At 36.7% G+C, this 22,348-nt stretch overlaps 1 protein-coding gene across 7 annotated transcripts in view; it reads left to right on the top strand.

The window, feature by feature from the left end:
- Positions 1-22,348, top strand: part of NBAS (NBAS subunit of NRZ tethering complex) — a 449,992-nt gene that overhangs the window by 24,899 nt on the left and 402,745 nt on the right. For 3 of the 7 annotated variants that reach the window (XM_064295042.1, XM_064295044.1, XM_064295041.1), the window contains exons 6-10: positions 2,935-2,978; positions 12,620-12,753; positions 13,655-13,771; positions 15,987-16,120; positions 17,210-17,308. In XM_064295042.1, the coding sequence (XP_064151112.1) occupies positions 2,935-2,978; positions 12,620-12,753; positions 13,655-13,771; positions 15,987-16,120; positions 17,210-17,308 (528 nt within the window). Of the gene's footprint in view, positions 1-2,934; positions 2,979-5,345; positions 5,456-12,619; positions 12,754-13,654; positions 13,772-15,986; positions 16,121-17,209; positions 17,309-22,348 lie in introns of those variants that run through there. The other 4 variants (XM_064295045.1, XM_064295046.1, XM_064295043.1 and 1 more) reach the window with 4 other exon arrangements.

Below are 22,348 nucleotides of genomic sequence, written 5' to 3'. Positions count from 1 at the left end.
TACATGTTTTCTTCTTTCCTAAATAGTGAAATAATAATTTATTAATTAAAGGTTGTTACAGATAACGGGAACTAATTAGAAACCATCGCAGACTCCAACAAAAGGCATTAAAATAAGGGACTCATAAAAATGGCATAAAAATTTTTTCCACCAAAGTTTGCTCAGTTGTTCTAAGCAATGGTTTTGTGAAGTTTGGACAAAACCAAGTTTATATTCTCCTCTCTTCCCTTTCCCAATAAAAGAAGCAGCTATTATTTAATGAGTATATTAAGGATGAAAATAATGAACATTTATTGAGATCTAGTTCATGCTAATTTATACGTAATATCTCATTTAACCCTTTTATTAAGCTTTGATGTTGCTATTACCTATCCCATTTTATTAAAGAAAAATGAAACTCATGTTAAATATTTTGCCCATGTCGCATAGACAAAGCTGAAAACAGGTCAGCTTCATTTAAAGGACCTTGTTCTTTTTGCTTTACTCCACTTGGAGGCTGAACAGTTCAATTTTTTGAGGAAATTTTATTTCCATATTTATAATTGGCTTTAATTGTGATATAACATAATATTTTAAGAAATGGCTAAAAACATGAGAGCCTTTGAAATTTATTTTAAAAGTAAAGCTTAGTCATTCAGAAATATTAGAAAATAGAGTTAAGGGGAAAGAAGGAAATAAACATTACCCATAATTCTACTATCCAGAGTCAACTTCTATTGACGTTTTGGTGTGTATTCTTCTAGACTCTTATATATGTGTGTGTATTTATAACATTTACTGGAATAATACTATACATTCTATTTGATACTTTTTTCTGGATAACTTTTGAAAATTAATGTATTGTGAACATCTTTCCATGTCACATATTGTAATTGTATAGTATTCCATTGAGTTCATATAACCCATACCCCCAATCCTGCAAAAACAAACAAACAAAAAAAACTCACTGCCATCGAGTTGATTCTAACTCATAATGACCCTACAGGACGGAGTAGAACTGCCCCATAGGGTTTCCAAGGATGTAAATCTGCACGGTAGCAGACTGTCACATCTTTCTCCCATGGAGTTGCTGGTGGGTTCAAACCACTGTGACCTCTCAGTTAGCAGGTGAGAACTCAAACACTGCACCACCAGGATTTCTTTGAGTTCAATAGCAAAATCTAATTAATTAATCTACTTATACTAGGTATGTTTTTCTCTTTTATAAATTAGACTGCATTAAGATGCTTGTTATCTGTGTATATTTGTAATTATTTCCTGGGGATAACTTTGTAGAAGCAGAATTACTAGGTTAAATGCCATGGACATTGAGGTTTCAGATACATGGTTTACCAATTTTCATTCCTGAATTTTTTTTATAATAATTATACTACTTTTTAATAATAAATATACTGTTATGTATTTCAAAATCTCAGATTTTAAATAGGTCACTGATAGAAATATAAACAGAAAAAAACAAACTCATCACTGTCCAATACATAACAACCTTATAGGACAGGGTAGAACTGCCCCCGAGGGTGTCCAAAGCTGTAGATCTTTACAGAAGCAGACTGCTACAACTTTCTCCTGTGGAATGGCTGGTGGGTTTGAACTGCCAACCTTTTCGTTAGCAGCTGAGCACTTAACCACCATACCACCAAGCCTCCCTGATATAAATATGGTCACCTATTAAAGCTTAGTGATTTATTAAAATAAGACTTTTTTTCCCAGGTGATCAAATTTTATAATAGGGTTCTTAACCAGGATCAACCTATGGAGCTTTAAAAAAATATATTGGGCTCTTCTTTGTTTCCTAGTGCTATTGTAATATAATACCACAAATTGGGTGTCTTTAAAGTACAGAAATTTATTTTCTCACAGCTCTGAACATATCTTGGCCATGCCAATTCCTTCTGTGAACCTCTCTCCTTGTTTCCAGTGTTCGCTGGAAATCTTTGGCATTCCTGTATATAGATGATCCTCACATAGCATCTGTCTTCTCCTGTGTGTGTCTCTGTGTCCATTCTGCTCTTTTTATAACTGGGAAGTGATTAGATTTAGAATCCATCCTACACTGTGTGATCTCATTAATATAACAAAAGGAAAACCCAATTTCCAAACAGGATTGCATCTATAGGTACAAGGGCCAGGAATTCAACACGTATTTTTTGAGGACACAGTTTTCGATCCATAACAGGTCCTATTCCAGATGTACTCAATCAGAGCCTTTGGGAATGGGGACTAGACTTCAGTATTGTATTAAAAGGCTACGATTAGATTGGTTGTCAAGGATTTCATTTTACTGAGATCCACAATCAACACTTATGGAAGTGGCAGTCGAGAAATCAAACGACATATTACATTGGACAAATCTGCTGGAAAAGACCTCTTTAAAGTCGTAAAAACCAAAGAAATCACCATGAGGACTAAGGTGCACCTGACCCAAGCCATGGTATTTTCAGTTGCCTCATATGCATGTGAAAGCTGGACAATGAATAAGGAAGACCAAAGTAGAATTGATGCCTTTGAATTATGGTGTTAGCGAAGAACATCGAATATACCGTAGACTGCCAAAAGAATGAACAAATCTATCTTGGAAGAAGTACAGCCACAGTGCTCAAGGCCGGTGAGACTTCATCTCATGTACATTGAGCATGTTATCAGGAGGGACGAGTCCCTGGAGAAGGACACCATTCCTGGTAAAGTAGAGGGGCAGCAAAAAAGAGGGAGACCTTTAAGAAGATGGATTGACACAGTGGCCACAATAGTGGGCTCAAACATAGCAATGATTGTGAGGATGGCACAGGACTGGGCAGTGTTTCATTCTGTTGTGCATAGGGTTGCTGTGAGCAGGAATTTACTCAGTGGCACCTGACAACAACAACATAATCCTACACAATGTTTATAGTGTTACCATGGTAAAACTGTTGTGTTAATTTTGTACATATTTTGCAGGTCAGCAAAAGATGATTTTACATCTATTATTGGGAAATGTCAAGGTAAGAGTTTCCAAAACGTTTTAAAAATTAAAATTTCAAGTCTGTAATTGCTATAGCGTTTCTAAAGAGTCAGAATAGATATTAAATATGTATAATCAACAATCATTATGACTATTAAAATAAAAATATCTTTACCGATTTAGCTACTGCCTCTACTGTTTTGCTTTAAGTTGTTCATTTTGGAGGGAGTGAAATTCAAGTTGTGTTTAAAAAAATAATTAAGCCAGTTTCAGGCAGGGCTTTGAGCTGAGTTATTCAGGTTTGAACCCCTGATGACAATTTCCGTTTCTAACAGGCTTGCAGGTGCTGCTAACACTTATTGTTGGGTCTAATTCTGAGAACCACTAGCAGAGCAGATTATTATATCTAAGAATCACCTGGGAATCTTGTTAAATGTAGGTTCTGGTTCCGTATATCTGGGGTGGAAATGCAATTTCTCAGGAGGGGTTCAAACTGGAATGAACTGATTCAAAGACCTAGTTTCAGGATAGACTATTTGTAAGTTTCTGTAGATAAAAACAGAAAGAAGTATTTAGTTGTAAGTCAAGAATTGATCAGAAAAAGATTAGTGACTAAGTCTGGGATTTGTTCACTCTTTGCTGTGTTTAGCGAACATTTACTAAGTGCCATTTATGTATATGAATTGCTTTGCTTGATTTTGGGGTATGACTGAATAAAAAGGCCTAGTCTCTTACCTCATGAGTATATGGACAGTCAAGTATGTAATTATAAACTTTGACAAATCCGATGGAGGAAAAATACAGGTCACAGTGAGAGATTTTAATCAGAGGTGTGGGGGATGTGAGATGAGATTGTTGAGAAAAAGTGCCATTTGTAAAGCAACCTTAAGAATGAGTAGAAGGTAGGGGCAGTTGAGAAGTCTGCAGGAGCAGTGGGAGAAAAGGCAGCAGAGAACTTTATAGGAGGAAAAAGAATTAAGAGGGTGATATTTGGTAATGCATCTATTTTTGTAATTTTGTTTTTCCTGTGGTTTGTTTACAGGACCATCTGCCTCACCTTATGTTAGTTTAACAGTATAGTTGTTATAAGAGTAATGATTAGGTCATCCTGATAAAGACAAAGATTTATAGTGCTCTTACTATTTTTTTTTTACTATATGTCAGGCACTGTACTATTAGAATTAGATTGTAAATTATTTGAAGGAAAGGCTCATAGCTTACTCAACTTTTTATTTTTATTCTAGTGCTTAGTATGGTGCCTTACACATGGCAGGCACACAAGTTTTGGCCCTTTCCACTGGATAATGGCATTTGGGAGTTACTCAAATGCATGTATGACTAGAATATATTTGCCTGTTTCTTGTTTTATAATTTGAGATATTTATGAGAGTATATATATTTATTATGTGTAATATATAAATATATGAGTAATTGTCACTGTATTCATAATTTTTATTCTTAATATACACACATATGTGCATATATACCATGACGTAAAGAATAAGAGTAGATAAGATATCCACCTTCTCTGTTTTTATTAGTATTTTTTTGAGAATAATAGAAGGGGGAGTAGTGTTGAAGTGTGAAATCTCTAAAGCTTGGGACTGTAGTAGTTTCTGAATTTACCTTATGTCTCCTGACCGGTACTTCTTAGAGTAGACCAGACCTGGGCTTAAATGTGTAAGAATCAGGAAGTACTCAGAAGAGTAATTTGGGGCTATTCAATTAGCTTTCTCTCTCTGCTGCTTTTTCATTGGGTGAGAGCTTGGGGAGCCTGAGATAGACTTCTGAGGAGCATGCTCAGAATGTCGGAGTGATTCAGACATACAGGAGTCTTTTGAGATTTGAAATTAGACACCCACTCTTAGCTAGTAAGTAAACCAAGAAATCTATAATTTAATATGAAAATGGGAAGCTTAACCTTCTATATTTCAGACAAACTGTAATATTTGCTAGAGTTTTTAATGTGTATAGTTAATGTGGCTGCATGGATGAGATAATAATGCTATAAGAACTAATGTTTTATTTTGTTGGCTTCTGAATGTGTGAATTTATGACCTTAATGCTGCATTAATGGCTTCTTTCCATTCCATATAATGTGAGGTAATGATCATTTGCTTATTATTTGACTCATCTTTATGGGAATAAGTCCCACATGCCAAATGATATTTCATGTGTATGCCTGGAGAAAAGGAGCCAGATTGTTGTTAATGCATTTTTGAAACTACATATCGCACAGTCGGCAAAATAAAATAGGAGCAATTTGGTTCCACTTTGATATTTTTCAATTATTGTTTTATAAAAGATATGCCATTTGAGAATGTTATAAATGTGAATTGCAACTTGTTTTGGCGCTGTTTGCTGGGCCATAAATAGTAATTCAGTCCTCTGTTTCTATCTTGAATAGTGACCAAAAAATGGCACAGAATTCATGGTTTTTGGAGCTGGACTATGTTACTCACGAGATTCTTCTCATATTTCTAATTATAAGATACCATAAACCAGAGCTTCCCACTGGTAAGCAGCAGCTTGCCTAGAATGGGTCGTAGGTGTGCTGAGATCCCATCAACCCTCCAGTAGCTGGGTGGGCCCTTTGGTGGCCTGAGTTCAGGCTGGTTGCCTTTGGTTTTTAGCAGCCTCATCAGTTTATCCTCAAGTGCCATACAAATGTGATTTCCTATGTGTAGCTTGACATGGAAAAGTTGGGAAGCATAGGCTATTTGAAGCATCACCATCTTTTCATGTGAAACATTTAATTCCAGAACTCTGACTCAGAAGCCTTAGATTATATGATGATGGTTTTTCACCTTTTATATTTTTAGAGAAATTATTTTATTATCGAAAAAATAATAATAGAAGCTTTATAAAATATAAATGAACAAAATATAGAAAGTTAACACCCAGAGTTAAGTACTATTAATTTTGTCATTTTCCTGTAAGTCACTGTCACTGTAGATATATTCCATGAAAGTCTAATGTTTTGTAATGTTTCCTTCGCTTAAACAAAGGTTGTTAACTCTTTTTTAGGTAGAAGGTTAAGAAGACCTTCTTAAAGTATCTTTTGTGATATTTTCGTTAGGCTGTAGGTCTCTCAACTACCCAAATCATCCAGTAGGTACCTATAAACCTGATATCTGAGCAGCGAGCAACTTAGTGTTATACGTGGTACATAGTGTTATACATGATACATGAACATAGTGTTATACATGATATCATAAGCAAGGGAAAGTCATCATCAGACTTTTATGTGGGTAATTATGTAAAACATAGGCAGCAGATTATTATATCTGTGCTTATGAGAAATATTGAAAAAAAATTTTTTTTTCTAGATTTAGTTTTCTTATAATGTCTTATTATTTTTTAATATAAGTTTTATCCTTTTACTGTCTTTAGGATCTGTAGTGATGGCCCTTCTTTTGATCTTGATATTAGTAATTTGTGTTCTTTCTGTTTTCTATTGATCAGTCAGGCCAATGTTTTATCAATTTATTAATATTTTCCAATATCAAACTTTGGGTTTTGTCTCAGTCATTTAGTGCTGCTATGACAGAAGTACCACAGGTGGATGGCTTTAACAAAGAGAAGTTTATCCTGTCACAGTCCAGTAGGCTAGAAATCTGAATTCAGGGCACTGGTTCCAGGGGAAGGCTTTCTGTCTCTGTCTGCTCTGGAAGAAGGTCCTTGTCATCAGTCTTCCCTTGGTCTGGGAGCATCTCGGCACAGGAACTTCAGGTCCAAAGGACATGCTCTGCTCCCAGCACTGCTTTCTTGGTGGTATGAGGCCCACAACTCTCTGCTTGCTTCCTTTTCCTTTTACCTCTTGTAAGATAAAAGGTGGTGCAGGCCACATTCCAGGGAAACTCCGTCTACATTGGATCAGGGATGTGAGGTAAGGGTGTCACAATCCTACCTTAATCCTCTTTAACATAAAGTTACAATCACAAAATGGAGAACAACCACACAATACTGGAAATCATGGCCCAGGCAAATTGATACATTTTTTGGGGAACATAATTCAATCCATGACAGGTTTCATGAATTTTTTTTCTGTTGTTTTCTTTGATTTTTTTTTTCGTCTTTATTATTTCCTTCCTTCTACCTACTGGGTTTACTTTGCTCTTATCTTTCTGTCTTAAGATGGAAGTTTAGATTATTAACTTTAAACCTTTTTCTTAGATAAACATTTGAATCTGTTTTATTGTAGTCAGAGAACATTGTACAACATGATTTTAATCTTTTAAATTTACTGAGGCTTGATTTATGGCCAGATGTATGGTCTGCCTTCACCAGTGTTCCATGTATACTTAAAATAATCTGGCTTGTAGGTATGATGCAGTTATTAATTATAGTGTTATAGTATTTAATTAGGCTGTTGTTGTCATTAGGTGCCATTGAGTTGTTTCTGACTCACAGCAACCCTGTGTACAACAGAACGAAACACTGCTGGGTCCTACGCCATGCCCACAGTCATTGTTATGCTTGAGCCCATTGTTGCAGCCACTGTGTCAGTCCATCTTGTTGAGGGCCTTCCTCCTTTTCGATAACCCTGTACTTTACCAAGCATAATGTCCTTCTCCAGGGACTGATCTCTCCTGACAATATGTCCAAAGTGTGTAAGATGTCTCACCATTCTTGCTTCTAAGGAGCATTCTGGTTGTACTTCTTCCAAGACACAGTTGTTTGTTCTTTTGGCAGTCCATGATATATTTAATATTCTTCGCCAACACCAAGATTCAAATGGGTCAATTCTTCTTCTGTCTTCCTTATTCATTGTTGTCACGGGCATATGACGGCGACTGATAATACCATGGCTTGGGTCAGGCACACCTTAGTCTTCAAGGTGACATCTTTGCTTTTCAACACTTTAAAGAGGTCCTTTGCAGCAGTTTTGCCCAATGCTATGTGTCTTTTGATTTCTTGACTGCTAATTCCATGGGTGTTGATTGTGGATTCAAGTAAAGTGAAATCCTTGACAACTTCAGTCTTTTCTCCATTTATCATGATGTTGTTTATTGGTCCAGTTGTGAGGGTTTTTTTTTTTTTTTTTTAATGTTTAAGTGCAATCCATATTGAAGGCTGTGGTCTTTCTTTGATCTTCATCAGTAAATGCTTCAAGTCCTCTTTACTTTCAGCAAGCAAAGTTGTGTTATCTGCATAATGCAAGGTGTTAATGAGTCTGCCACCAGTCCTGATGCCCCAGTCTTCACGTAGTCCATCTTCTCAGGTTATTTGCTCAGCATACAAATTGAATAGGTATGGTGAAAAGAAGTGAGTGATAGAGATGTTCAAGTTTTATATATCCTTACTGATTTTCTCTCTAATTGGCCTATGAATTGCTGATAGAGGAGAGTTGGAATTTTCAACTATAATTGTATATTTGTTTATTTTACCCTTTAGTTTTGTCAATTTTTACTCTCTATCTTTAGAAGCTCTTGTTTTTAGGTACATACATATATAGGATTTTTGTTTTTTTTTTTTAACCTTCTTGATGAAATGGCTCCTTTATCATGATGAAATGTCCTTTATCTATTGATGCTTCTTATCCTGAAGTATATTTTCTCTAATATAGCCACTCTTGCCTTGTATTTAGCATTTTCGTGGTATGTCTTTTTCTCTCCTTTTACATTTAATCTGTGTATTTGTATTTAATGTACATTTCTTATAGAAATCATGTGATTAAATCTTGCTTTTTTTCCGGTCTGACAATTTCTGTTATTTAGTTGGAGTATTGAGAACATTTGCATTTAATGCAACTATTGATTTGGTTGGGTTTAATTCTGTCATCTTGATTATTTGTTTTTCTATTTGTCCTATCTATCCTATTTTCTTGTTTTTCTTTTCCTGCCTCCTTTTAGCTTACTTGAACTTTTTAAAAATTCCATTTAATTTCCACTGTGGGATTATTAGCTGTACCTACTTGCTTTACATTTTAGCGTTTGCTTCAGGGTTAACAAGATATAGTAGCACCTGGGTGGCAGAAATGATAAAATGCTTGACTACTAACTGAATGGTTGGTAGTTTGAACCCACCAACAGGCACCCTGGAAGAAAGACTTGGTGACCTGCTTCCATAAAGATTACAGCCAAGAAAACCACTTCCTGGCAGAAGGGAGGGTTCTCGTGGGGTCCACTGAGAATAGAATTCAGTATTCATTATTTTTTTTACCCTTGCCCATTTTCATTTTTAATTTGGGTAAATGAGCACTGGATTGAAGCCTCCTTTAAAACTTGAGTGATTGTTACGTATCACCACAGTATAAGTCACTGGTGAGGAAGTTATGAATAAGGCAGACAATGCAAAGTAGACGAATATAAAATTAGTATTTGCGATAAGGGCTGTGAAGGAAATGAAATAATTGGAACAGCAGAGAATAATTGGGTTTAAAGGGACTTAGACCACTTAGATAAGGTAGTCAGAGAATGCCTTTCTAAGGAAGTGAATTTAAATTGAGACCTGAAAGGTGAGAAGGAGCCAGTCAAGGGCTCTGGGGAAGTGTTCCAGGCAGAAAAAAACGGGATTTTAAGATCTCTGATGTAGAGCTTGGCAACTGGGCAGACTTAATGGACTGGAACCATTGCAAAATGTGAGAGGGCATTGTCTTAGTCATCTAGTGCTGCTATAACAGAAATACCACAAGTGGATGGCTTTAACAAAGAGGAATTTATTCTCTCATAGTCCAGTAGGCTAGAAGTCCGAATTCAAGGTGTTGGCTCCGGGGGAAGGCTTTCTCTGTTGGCTCTGGAGGAAGGTCCTTGTCATCAGTCTTCCCCTGGTCTGGGAGCATCTCAGTGCACAAACATCAGGTTCAAAGGATGTTTTCTGCTCCCAGCACTCGTTTCTTGGTGATACAGGGTCCTCGTGTCTCTCTGCTCGCTTCTATCTTTTATATCTCAAAAGAGATTGGCTTAAGACACTATCTAATCTTGTAGACCTCATCAATATAACTGCTGCTAATCCATTTTATTACATCATAGTGATAGGATTTATAACACATAGGGAATCACATCAGAAGATAAAATGGTAGACAGTCATACAATCATACAAGGGAATCACGACCTAGCCAAGTCGATAGATATTTTTGGGGGAAACAGTTCAATCCATGACAGGCATTAACACTGTCACTGTGAATGTGTAAATTGTCAAGTTGCTGGTAGACTGTTACTATCAGCTTTTTGAATATTTTTGAAACAACTTCATTGACACTTGCTTTGTAAAAATCTGCACTGTTCATCCTTCTCCAAAAACATACAGGCAGCTGGAAAAATCCAGTGATAAAGTCTTTCTTTTCACATTGTTATGTGAAATTTATCTTTTTTAATGAAAACATATCTTTATCTGGGTCAAAACACATGCTGAGTTTTTTGCAGCTACTAGTCATAACTTTTTTTTTTTAGTCATAACTAGATGTAATAGTAAAGGCAGATCCCCTCCAGGTGGAACGAACTTCAGACAGATACAGAGTGTGGTGCATACATCTATTTATGCTGTCAAAATGAAGTAAGAGGAGAAATCTGTTACCATAGGTGAAGCGGTAATAATGGGAAAATGTTTGCTGTGTTTCCTCAGCTCAAAAATATTTTTCAGGGCATTAAATTGTCCTCTTGCTGGCTTTTATGTAGCAACTGTACATGTGCGGTGTTCTGTTCTTGTGGTGTTAATCATTTTGTGCCTATGTCTTCTTCCAAGTTGGATTTTTTAAAGCTGTTGAAAGACAGGGACCTGATCTTTTTCATCACTGAATTCTTATTTTTAAGAATTGCTTTTTTGTAAGCAGTGTTTTGTTACAAATTATATTAGACCCTCCTGTGTTAAGGACTGCTTAGATTTTTTTGCATGCTTTTTACCTGTTGATAAATAGTGAAACTGAGAAGACTCCTTGATGTCTGGTATAATTTCCACATATACAGAACATAAACTGCAGAGGTAAAGAGATGTCTGAATTCTGCACAGTTCTTCTATCAGGTGGTGAGAAGACTTCAGTTAGGTATAATTATTTGGCAGTCTTTATAGGATGGCAAGCCCTTACCATTACCTTGCTTTGTTAGTATAGGCTTTTCTGAGACACTTATACTTCAATCAGTAGCGAAATATTAATTAATCTCTTTGTGTTCCAGGTGCTGGGATGGCAATTTTGAATAAGACATTGTCTCTGATTTCAGGGGCTTCAGAGACTTGTAGGGGAAATAGTCATGTAAAAAACATGATATGATTTGACAAACGCCATGAAAGACATAGGTGCAGCGTATTTTGGAGCACAGAGAAAAGAGCAGTCAATTTGGAAAAATGTGAAGGGAGAGGAGGTAACAAAGTGGATCTGGTAGGCTGGGTAAGATTGGAGAAGAGATAGAGGAAGCAATATGTTTCGAAGGCACAGAGATTTGAGTGTGCATGGCTAGGTTATTTGTCAGGTAGTTGTGCTATGGGTAGCTTACTGTTGGGTGATAGAGGAAGTGGTAGGAGGTGGAACTGGAAAACTATGATGGGCTTTTCATGTATGTTAAGGAATTTGGACTTGATTCTTTTGAAAATGGAGAGCCGTCAAGAATTTTAAGGCAGCAGCAGGACATGTTGTATTCAGCTTTGTAGTTTAGAAAAATATCTTCGAATGGTATGAAGGAAGGATTAGAGGGAAAGAGGCCAAAGGCAAGAAGACCAGTTAGGAGGCTACTGTAAGAGTCTAAGTAAGAGGTGATGAAACTTGAACTGAGATATTAACAGAGGGAATAGAGACAAGACCATGAATTTCTGAAACATTTTTTGAGACAATCCTATGGTTAAATCAAAGTTCTGGCTGAAAGGTATTTGTGTTGTAATGAATGTGCACTGTTTGGGAAGGGAGGACACCTAGGTTCCAGGCTTTGCTCTGCTCTGGACTCTTGGCGTGACCTTAAATTCCTTGATTATTTGGTGTTCTTACTGGTAAAGCAATGGTACTGGTCCTACCTATTTCTTCATTTCTGGGATTCTAATAAAGGAGAAGTTGAAGCAAAAATAAAAGCCAAACTCAGACAAATGTGACACAGTTTTGAGTTTCACAGCCCCTTTTCTTCTTTTGCAGCTGACTGCCTTTCTATCCATTGGTGCACTGAAAAGCTCAGGACAGAAAAAAATCCAGCTATTGTGTTATCAAGATGTTGCTTATCAAAATATCATAATCGTGTGTTTGATTCATCTGCTTGTGTATACATATGTATATTTTTTCTTCTCATTCCTTCTTAATACTGTTTTCATCATAATCCTACCATGTATCTCCGTAGCATTTGTATTTGATATTTTTAAAAGATCTCAGTTCACATTTTCATACTTAGCTTTTAGAGGAGCTGAACTCATTGTATTGAACTTATTTTCTGCCAGTCTTTATGCTTTTGATCTCTATTTCATAAGTATTTTGAGATATAATACTCCTGAGCCTTTACCAGATTAGGTCATGCTCGGTATTCAGCAGACCACTGATGTCAGTAAGCTTTGCTTTTAAAATAAATGAGCAGAATTTCCTATTGTTCATATTCCCTGCTCTTGCTTGAAGTGGGTTTCAGAGAACTATCCTGTTCAGCTGAAGCTTTAGAGACCCTTAGGAGATGGTGTAATGTAGTTGAACACTGACTTCAGTTGCAATAGCTGTTAGTGTTAACTGTATTTATAACGTACTGTTTAAAAGCACCTCTTTTCTTTGCGTTCTAGTTCCCAAAGACTCGAAACCCCAGTGGAGACGAGTGGCGTGGAGTTATGATTGTACCCTGCTAGCCTATGCTGAAAGCGCAGGAACTGTGAGAGTGTTTGATCTCATGGGAAGTGAACTCTTCGTCATTTCCCCTGTACGTAAATACGTTAAACTGATAGCATATTTTTTTCAGTGTCTTCTAGGTGTAGTTACTTGAATGAATGAATTTGAAGAGAGGGTAAACTCAAATATAAATCAGAATGATAAGCTCTGAATTTGTTCAAAATCTAGTTAAGAGATCTAGTTACTTGAAATATTCTCTCTATGTTGTAATGCACTCTCTGGATGTAAACAGCTGTTCCTAAAACATGGTAGTAAGTAAATAATAAAGGTTCAGACAGCTGTTAAAAAGTTCCAGTGAGGGAAAGAAATTAATGGGTTATTGCAACAGGAACAGCTTTCAGTGGGGTTAGAATTTAAGTAACTCTAAAGGGGATAGAAATTGAAAAAAAGAGTGGGGAAAAAAATTAATTGCAAGGTTCCTAGGTGGCACTAAGGGTTTATACTTGACTGGTAACCTAAAGGTTGGCAGTTGGAACCCACCTAGCAGCACTGCAGAAGAAAAGGCCTAGTGATCTGCTTCCATTAAGATTTAAAAAAAAACAAAAACCAAAAACCAAACCCGTTGCTGTTGAGTCGATTCCAACTCATAGCAACCCTAGGACAGAGTAGAACTGCCCCATAGGGTTTCCAGAGAGCACCTAGTGGATATATATCCACTAAGATTAAACCAAACCAAACCAAATCCGTTGCCATCAAGTTGATTCCGACTCATAGGGACCCTGTTAGAGCCAAGAAAATCCTATGGAGCAGCTCAACTCTGTAACACATGGGGCCACCATAAACTGGAATCGACTCGATGACAACTAACAACACCAAGAACTTGTATTTGTATAGTGTTTTATACTTTATTAGTGACATTGGTATATAATACTTATTTAATATTTATACTAACTGTTTGAATTTGGTTGAGCAAGTATATTATTGCAATTTAGATAACCGAGATGAGTAAAGTGACTTATCCTGTGGTAATCCAGTTAACAAGTTTCTCCTCTGTGAATCCAATGCTGTGTAGTTTGTATCTTTCTTCTGCAAATGAACAAGGTACAGAGGTAGGTAGAACAGTGATTCTAACTCTGACTGCATCTTAGAATCACCTGGGGCCCTTTATAGAGAAAAGCAAAAACAAAACAAATTATTGGCTTGCTTGGGCTCTGCTCACAGAGGTTCTGATTTGATTAATTTGAGTGGGGCCTGGGCTTTAATAGTGTCTACAATTTCTTCATGTGATTCCAATTAGAACCACTGGCCTAGAGAATGATTTTTGTTCAGAAATGAGTGGAAAAACTCAAAGTGCATTGGGCTCCTATTAAAGAAGTTCTTGGGAACGGTCTTTGGTCATCTAGTGCTCCCATAACAGAAGTACCACAAGTGGTTGGCTTTAACAAAGAGAAATTTATTTTCTCACAGTCTAGTAGGTTTGAAGTCCAAATTCAGGGCATCAGCTCCAGGGGAAGGCATTTTCTCTCCGCTCTGGAGGAAGGTCCTTGTCCTCAGTCTTCCCCTGGCCGAGGAGCTTCTCAGGTGCAGGGACCCCATGTCCAAAGGACGTGCCCTGCTCCTGGTGCTGCTTTCTTGGTATGAGGTCCCCAACTCTCTGCTTGCTTCCCCTTCCTTTTATATTTTGAGAGAGAAAAGGTGGTGCAGGCCACACCCCGGGGAAACTCCCTTCACCTTGGATCAGGGAGGTGACCTAAGTGAGGGTAGTGTTAGACTCCCACCCTAATCCTTTTAACATAAAATTACAATCACAAAATGAGGACAGTCACAGAATACTGAGAATCATGGCCTAACCAAGTTTATACAGGTTTTTGTGGGGACCTAATTCCATCCATGACATTCTACCCTTTGCCCCCCCATCACATTCTTTGATAATTTCAACAGGAAAGTGATCACAACATTATACAACTGCCAAAACACTGAGAATCATGGCCCAGCCAAGTTAACACACAATCTTAACCATCACAGGAACCAAACTAAGGAGCTTTCTAGATCAGTTCTAATAGAAATGCAATGTGAGCCATATATTTGATCACATACGTAATTCAAAAAAATTTCTAGTAGCTGCATTAAAAAGGAAGAAACAGGTAAAGTTTATTGAATAATATATGTTTTTTGGTTCAGTATATCCAAAATATTATCTTTTCAGCATGTAATCAGTATAAAAATTACTACAATATTTTACATTCTTTCTTTGGAACCAAGTTTTTAAATTTGGTGTGCATTTTATTCTTACAGTATATCTCAATTCAAAGTAGCTACATGTGGCTAAGTATTGCATTGTGTGGTTCTAGATAACAAGGAGCCGTTCAGGGTTGATAAACTTTATTATGTGTATTTCCTAAGGTGCACGTGCCTTTACATCTTTATAGTATAGCTTGATATTTAGTTGGTGGAGAAATGGTCACATTTTTTTAGATGTCCTTTCCTTTGACTAAGGAGCCCTGGTGGTGCAATGGTTAAAGCACTTGGGTGCTAACCAAAAGGTCGGTGGTACAAACCCATCAGCCACTCCATGGAAGAAAGATGTGGCAGCCTGCTTCCTAAAGATTTATAGCCTTGGAAACCCTGTGGGACAGTTCTACTTTGTCCTGTAGAATTGTTACGGGTTGGAATGGACTTGACGGTAGTGGGTTTTTTTGGGTTCCTTTGACTAAGTGGAAACCCTGGTGGCATAGTGGATAAGAGCTACAGCTGCTAACCAAAAGGTCGGCAGTTCCAATCCCCCAGGTGCTCCTTGGAAACCCTATGGGCAGTTCCACTCTGTCCTATAGGGTTGCAGTGAGTCAGAATTGACTCCATGGCAGTAAGTTTGGTTTTGGTTTTTTTGACTAAGTTGCTGATTAGGCAAATGGAAAGTACTTGGGAGGCGTTTTTTGCATAGATTACTGCTGGCAGTAGAAATCAACATTTGGAGACTTATTTCTGGAAATAGGCTGGCAGTATTCTTTGATGTTGAATGGTGGTGTTACTTTTTTTTTTTAATTTTTTTGCAATGGAAGTTCAATCCAAACAGAAATTTACCTACCTAGGTGAACACTCAGAGGCTGGTGTGGTTCTAGCACAAGGCTGGGTGGGCTGGTCTAGACCTGAGTGTACAGTTCTAGGCATTTTGTATTGTGAAGTTCTTTAGTAAACAGACCAATTCTGGGACTGTCTTATTTAAAGTATACCTGGCAAAGCCAATGTCTTAGATTTCCTTCAATTCTGTGTGTGTTAATTTTTATCTAGTACTGTTTCAGTAACATAACTCCCCCTCTTCTATAGGCATCTAGTTTTGCAGGTGATTTGAGCTATGCCATCGCTGGCTTGATATTTTTAGAATACAAAGCAAGTGCACAGTGGTCTGCAGAACTCTTGGTCATCAATTACCGAGGAGAACTTAGAAGTTACCTTGTAAGGTAAAAATGTACTTTGCTGGGGAAGTGTTTGTTGAAATAATGTTTGTTTCTCTGGTTTAGTGTCAGATTTTTTTTTTTCCTCCAGTATGAAAAGCTACAAATAAAGCAGAAAAGTGGAAAGCGTTGTATATTGAACACCCACGTGCTCCCATCTAGGTTACACATTAACATTTTACTGTGCACGCTACATCACACGTGTATCCCTCTATCCAGCCATTATCAGTCTTATTTTTTGGTGCACTTCAGAACAAGTTGCAGACAGCAGTACTTAAATACTCTAACATGCCTATCGTTAATTATAGCTCAGCATTTTGTTTTCACAGTGTTCTTTGTTTTGAGGTAAAATTTACATTAAAATTACAAAGAAATGCACGTATCTTAAGTGTATCATTCACTGAGTTGTGACAGATTCATACACATGTACAATCCAAATTCCTCTTGCCATTCAGAACATGACCATCATGCCAGAAAGGTAACTCATGCCCCCACATCTCTGTCCTCACCCACCCCCAGAGCAACTACTATTTAAATTTTTTTTTTCCCACATCATAGATTGGTTTTGCATGTTATAGTAATTCACATTAATGCAATCATATAGTCCAGGTCTTTCTTTGTTCAGCATATTTTGAGATTCATCCATAGTGTTATGTCTATCATTCGTTTCTTTCTTTTTATTGCTGAATAGTATTTTATTGTGTGATTATTTTACAGTTTGTTTTTCCATTCTTCTGTTGGTGGACCCCCACGTTTCTAGTTTGAGGCTATTATGAATAAAGCTGCTATGACCATTCTTGTACAGGTCTTTTATGAATATATGTTTTCATTTTTCTTGGGTCAGTATCTTACAGTAGAAGTGCAGGGTAAAAGGGTAGATGTAATTTCTTTTTATAAGAAGCTGCCAGACCTTTTTCTAAAGTGGTTGTGTCATTCACTTCCCACCAGTAACGTTATGAGAGTTCTGGTGGTTTCACTTCCTTGGCAATATTTGATCTTGTCTACCTTCTTAATTATAGACATTCGAGTGGGTGTTTAGTGGTATCTCATTGTGGTTTAATGGTGTTTATTTTTTGTTTTCCTTACTAAATTTAGTGTTGAAACAAATCAGAGCTACCAAGAAAGTCACAGTTTCAGCTTTAGTAGTTATTATCCTCATGGAATCAACACAGCTATTTACCATCCTGGCCACAGGTAAGCAACCATTTATTTTCATATTTAATGGAGTATTAGGTGGATATAGAAATCTTGGCAGAAATTATGAGAGAAGAAGCAGTCAATTCTGAGTCTTGTTTTGGCTTCTTCATTTCCTTTTTTTGTGCATAGTTATCTTGAATATTTGTAATATTGTTGTAGTCATCTTCTGATGATTCATGCTTATCTGTCTGAGCCACCTGGGGCACTGGGGAGTATTCAGTGAGGAATTTCTTCTCTCTTAACTCTCTGAACCTCCTTTTTGTTATCCGTAAAATGAGGACAATATCTAACTCGTAGGGTTATTGAGAGAACTGGTAAAACATTGCATATAAACTGCTTTCACATAGAAGGCTCACAGTAGACATTACTTTCTTTCCTCTTTCCTTCCATGCAAGTTTGGGTTGCACAGCTGCTTCCTACAGCTATATTCCATTCTTCATATATGCCACTCCTCTATGTATTTGCCGTCTATACTGAGAGCTACTAGAAACTTTTAGCATTTTCCACTTCTGCTGATTTCTCCCTTTTTATTATTGGAGAATGAAATTTGCGTGTATTTTATAAATTAGCCAAGCTAACTGTTTGGTTCTCTAAATGGGAAGAGTATCACATTTTGAGTCAGACAAACCTTGCTGGAGTTCTAATTTGGGGACTTAACTCTGTCTGCTGGTAAGTTCTTAAACTCTGACCTTCAGTATATATACTTTTGAAAGTCTTTTTGACTAAAAATTGATAACATTTTCCTATTCAGTCATAGTTGTCTTCTTGTTTTTGTTGAGATTTTTATTATTAGGAAATTTTAATACCATAAAGAATATGTAAGGCACAAAAAATAGTAATAAAATGAACCTTTACCTGCTTAGCATGTGGCTGAAGAAATGGAACATTATCAGTAGCTCTGAAGCTCCCTGTGAGCTGAGTCCCTCATACTGTCCCCTCTGTATCCCTAGAAATAACCACTGTCCTGAATGTGTGCTTAGAGTTTCTTTATAATGTCCATAGCCATATTTAGTTTCATTTGTTTTTGACTTTGTATAAATAGAAGACATGCATACAAGTGTTGTTTTGTGATTTGCTTTTTGATGCATGTTGCTCTAGTTCATTTTTCTTTTTTTTTACATTTTGGCTCTGTATATAATTAAAAAAAATTATTGTGGTAAAATATATATAACATAAAATTTGCCATTTTAACCATTTTTAAGTGTTCAATTCAATGACATTAATGACATTCACTGTGTTGTGCAGTCATCATCACTACCTATTTCTGAAACATCACCCCAAAGAGAAGCTCAGTACCCGCTAAGAAATAACTTCCCATTTCTTTCTCCCCTCAGTCCTGTTAACCACTCATCTACTTTGGAGTCTATGCATTTGCCTATTCTAGATATTTCACATGAATGAGAACAAGCAATATTTTTTCCTTTGTGTTTGACTTACTTTACTTAGCATAATGTTTTCAAGGTTCATCAGTGTCGAAGCATGTATTAGGACGTTGGTTCTGTTTATGGCTGAATAATATTCCATTGTATGGATATACCACATTTTGTTTATCAGCTCATCTGCTGGTACACGCTTGGGTTGTTTCTACCTTACGGCTGTCGTGCGTAATGCTGCAGTGAACATTGGTATACACATATCTGTCGGAGTCCCTGCTTTTAGTTCGCTTGGCTATATACCTAGGATTGTAATTGCTGGGTCATATGGTAACTCTGAGGTGTCCTGGTGGCATGATAGTTAAGCACTTGGCTGCTAACTGAAAGATTGGTGGTTTGAACCCATCCAGCCAAACTCACCCAGCTGCTGCATGGGAGAAAGACCTGAAAATCTGCTTCTGTAAGATTATAATCTAGAAAACCCTATGGGGCAATTCTACTGTCACATGAGGTTGTTATGAGTTGAAAACGACTCGACTGCACCAACAACAAGAACAACATTATAGTAATTTTATGTTTAACTATTTGAGGAACTGCCACTGTTTTCCACAGGGGCTGCACCATTTTACATTCCCATCGCCAAGAGATGAGGATGCCAGTTTCTCCACAATCTTGCCAATACTTGTTATTTTCTGTTTTTTTTTCTGTAATAGCCATCCTATTGGCTGTAAAGTAATTTTGATTTGCATTTCTCTAATGACTAATGATGTTGAGCATCTTTTCATGTGCTTATTGGCCATTTGCATTGGAGGATGTACTACAATATTTCTGTTTGGTTTCTTTTTATAATTTCTCTATCTTTTATTGACATTTTTGTTTTGTTAATGTATTATTTTCCTGATTGTTTTCAGTTCTTTGTATTTTCTTTTAACTCTTTGAGCATATTTAATACTGTTGCTTTAAAGTCTTTGTCTAGTAAGTCCCTTATATAGGCTTCAACAGGGGCAGTTTTTGTCACTTATTTTGTTCTTTGAATGGGCCATCTTTTCTTATTTCTTTGTATGTTTTGTGATTTGTTGAAAGTGGGACATTTGAATATTAAATTGTTATGACTCTGGAAATCAAATTCTCCCTTTTTCCCAGGGCTTCCTTTTTTTTTTTTAATCGTTGAAGATTATAGTAGTTGATTTCATGACTTCTAACTCTTTTTGCAAGGATTACCTTCCTGGTTGTGTGTAAACACTGAAGTCTCTGTTCTTTAGCTTGTGATCAGCTAGTGTTTTGACAGAAATTTCCTTAAATACCAAGGGAGGATAAAAAACAAAAACAAACAAACAAAATAATAAACCTTTCCCAGTATTTGCAGATTGGCTCTGTGCCGGGGCATCCTTTCAACACTTAGTCAAGCTCTCACTGAGCCGAGTCATCAGCCTGAGGTGAATCCTTAGTTGTCTTACTTTCTGTGCCCAGGTATGCTTTACCCTAGGTGCATGCGTTGCTTTCTCCATTTCTCTCTGTATGCTGTGCTTTGGAATGTCCTAATTTACCAGAGAAATTCTTCCTCTAGCTTCTCTTTTCAGTCCTTAGGCATTTATTTTATGCCTTAATCATACTCTTTAGCTCCAGGTTGTAATAGGCAGTTACAGCCTTCAGACATCGCCTACCATCCCTCTGTCCTGTGTGACCTCTGAGACAGGTTAAACCCAGAGTACCTTACTTAAGGCTTTAGGCAGCTTGCAGACAGATGAGAAAAGACACACAATATTTGTGAATACAGCCTCCTGTACTCCTTTTAGAGTCACAGACCAGACTCCTTCTATAAGAATGTGACCACTGCAGCTGTAAGATGGCACTGACCAGGGGAGGGAGTGGGGTGTGACATGCAGATAAAAGCTTTCCTATCATTTTGAAGTTTCCTTTTTTTGATTCAGCATTCACTTAGTTGCTGTAACCCTTTGAATGCTTTCCAAAGTTCTTACAAAATTGGTTCTACCAGTTTTTACTTGTTTTTCTGTGTTTTTGTGGTGGACGGGAGCATGGATCTACTCATTCTTCCGTCTTGCTCCAGATCAATTTTTAGTTTTATCCTATTTATTTTAACTACTATTAGAATATTCCATTTTATGAATATACTAGAACATATTTATCCATTCTCCTGTATATAGAAATTCGGTTTATTTCCAGGTTTTTTTTTTTTGCTGTAAGAATAGTATTGCTGTAAGAATTATTGTACTCGCCCCTGACGCATGTGTGTAAGAGTTTGTGTAGGGTCTATAAGTAGGAATGGAATGGCAGAAATGTAGGGTAAGTGCATTTTCAACCTTGCTAGTTAATGTCACATGCTTTCCTGAGTGTTTGTACCAATTTACAGTCCCATCAGCAGTGTATGAGTTTCTTTTGTTTCATATTCTCATTACTACTATTGATATTTCACATTCTCATTACACTATTGATTTAAATTGCTGATCTGTTGGATATAAAAGAATATCTCATTGTGGCATTAATTTTTATTTCTTTGATTACTTATGAGGTTGAGCATCTTTTCATATGTTTTGGTCATTCATGCTTCCACCAACTATGAAATTTTTTTTATATCTTCTTTTTTTTGGATGTTTTGTCTTGACATTACTTATATAATCTAGGTATTAATTCTGGGTTGATAATATGCATGATGAGTATCATATCCCAAGATGTGACTAACATGTCTTTTTTTAATTTTGTATTTATTACCTTTATCAGTTACATTTGCATCTAGTTTTGAATTTCAAAGAGTTCTAAAAACTGACTTCTGCACCCAGTTTTTTGCTTTTCAAAGATAACTACTTTTAGCTATTTCAGTTGAATCTTTTGGTTGTTTTCATACAACTAAATAAATTGCTTTTATTGTTACTTCCTGATTTTCCAGTTTTACACGTTATCTATTGACATCTCTTTACGGAAGATGAGTATTTAATTCCTCTTCCTCGCATCCCCAGGCATACACACACTTATATTGCCCTCATCGTCCTGTTATATAATTTTGTAAGATGAATGCTCTGTTTGCATTATTATGATTATGTAGATGGTATTCACAGCTGAGACACAAAGCTTCTGTAGTATTCTATGATGGCATTTCCCATGTCATTTATTTATTCATTAATGCATTAGATAAACATTTATTGATTTCTTAGTCTGCCATGTACTCTTTTAGGTACTTGGGATGTATCTTCCTCATGGAACTTACATCTAGAAGGAGGGAGACAGATAATAGATACACCCACTCATCACCCATCGACATGGTTAGGTTACAGAGACCAGGTGCTTATATGAATATTGACATTATGTGAAAATGAAAGATGATCACATCAGATCACAAAATGGAGGATGACTACATCATTACAAACTGCCAAATTATATCATTACATAACTGCCAAACCACTGAGAATCATGGCCCAACCAAGTTGACACATAACCTAAGCCATCACAGCCAGCGTAACTCTTGCCTTGCACCCTGGCGTTCGTTAGTTTCAGATGTATGTAATTAATGTGCAAAATAGTTGGATAGTAGATCTTTTACTGTTGTTGTAAATGCGAAATATTAGATAATGAAATAGTTCATAAGTGAGGAGTAGATGTAATGTATGTGAGAAGCTGTTAAGTGGTATAGGAAAAAATTATCAGGGTA

The sequence above is a fragment of the Loxodonta africana genome, chromosome 12, assembly GCF_030014295.1.
Source record: "Loxodonta africana isolate mLoxAfr1 chromosome 12, mLoxAfr1.hap2, whole genome shotgun sequence".
Taxonomy (NCBI): domain Eukaryota; kingdom Metazoa; phylum Chordata; class Mammalia; order Proboscidea; family Elephantidae; genus Loxodonta; species Loxodonta africana.
Note: the sequence above shows the minus strand (reverse complement) of the source record. Positions and strands in the feature narration are given on the sequence as shown.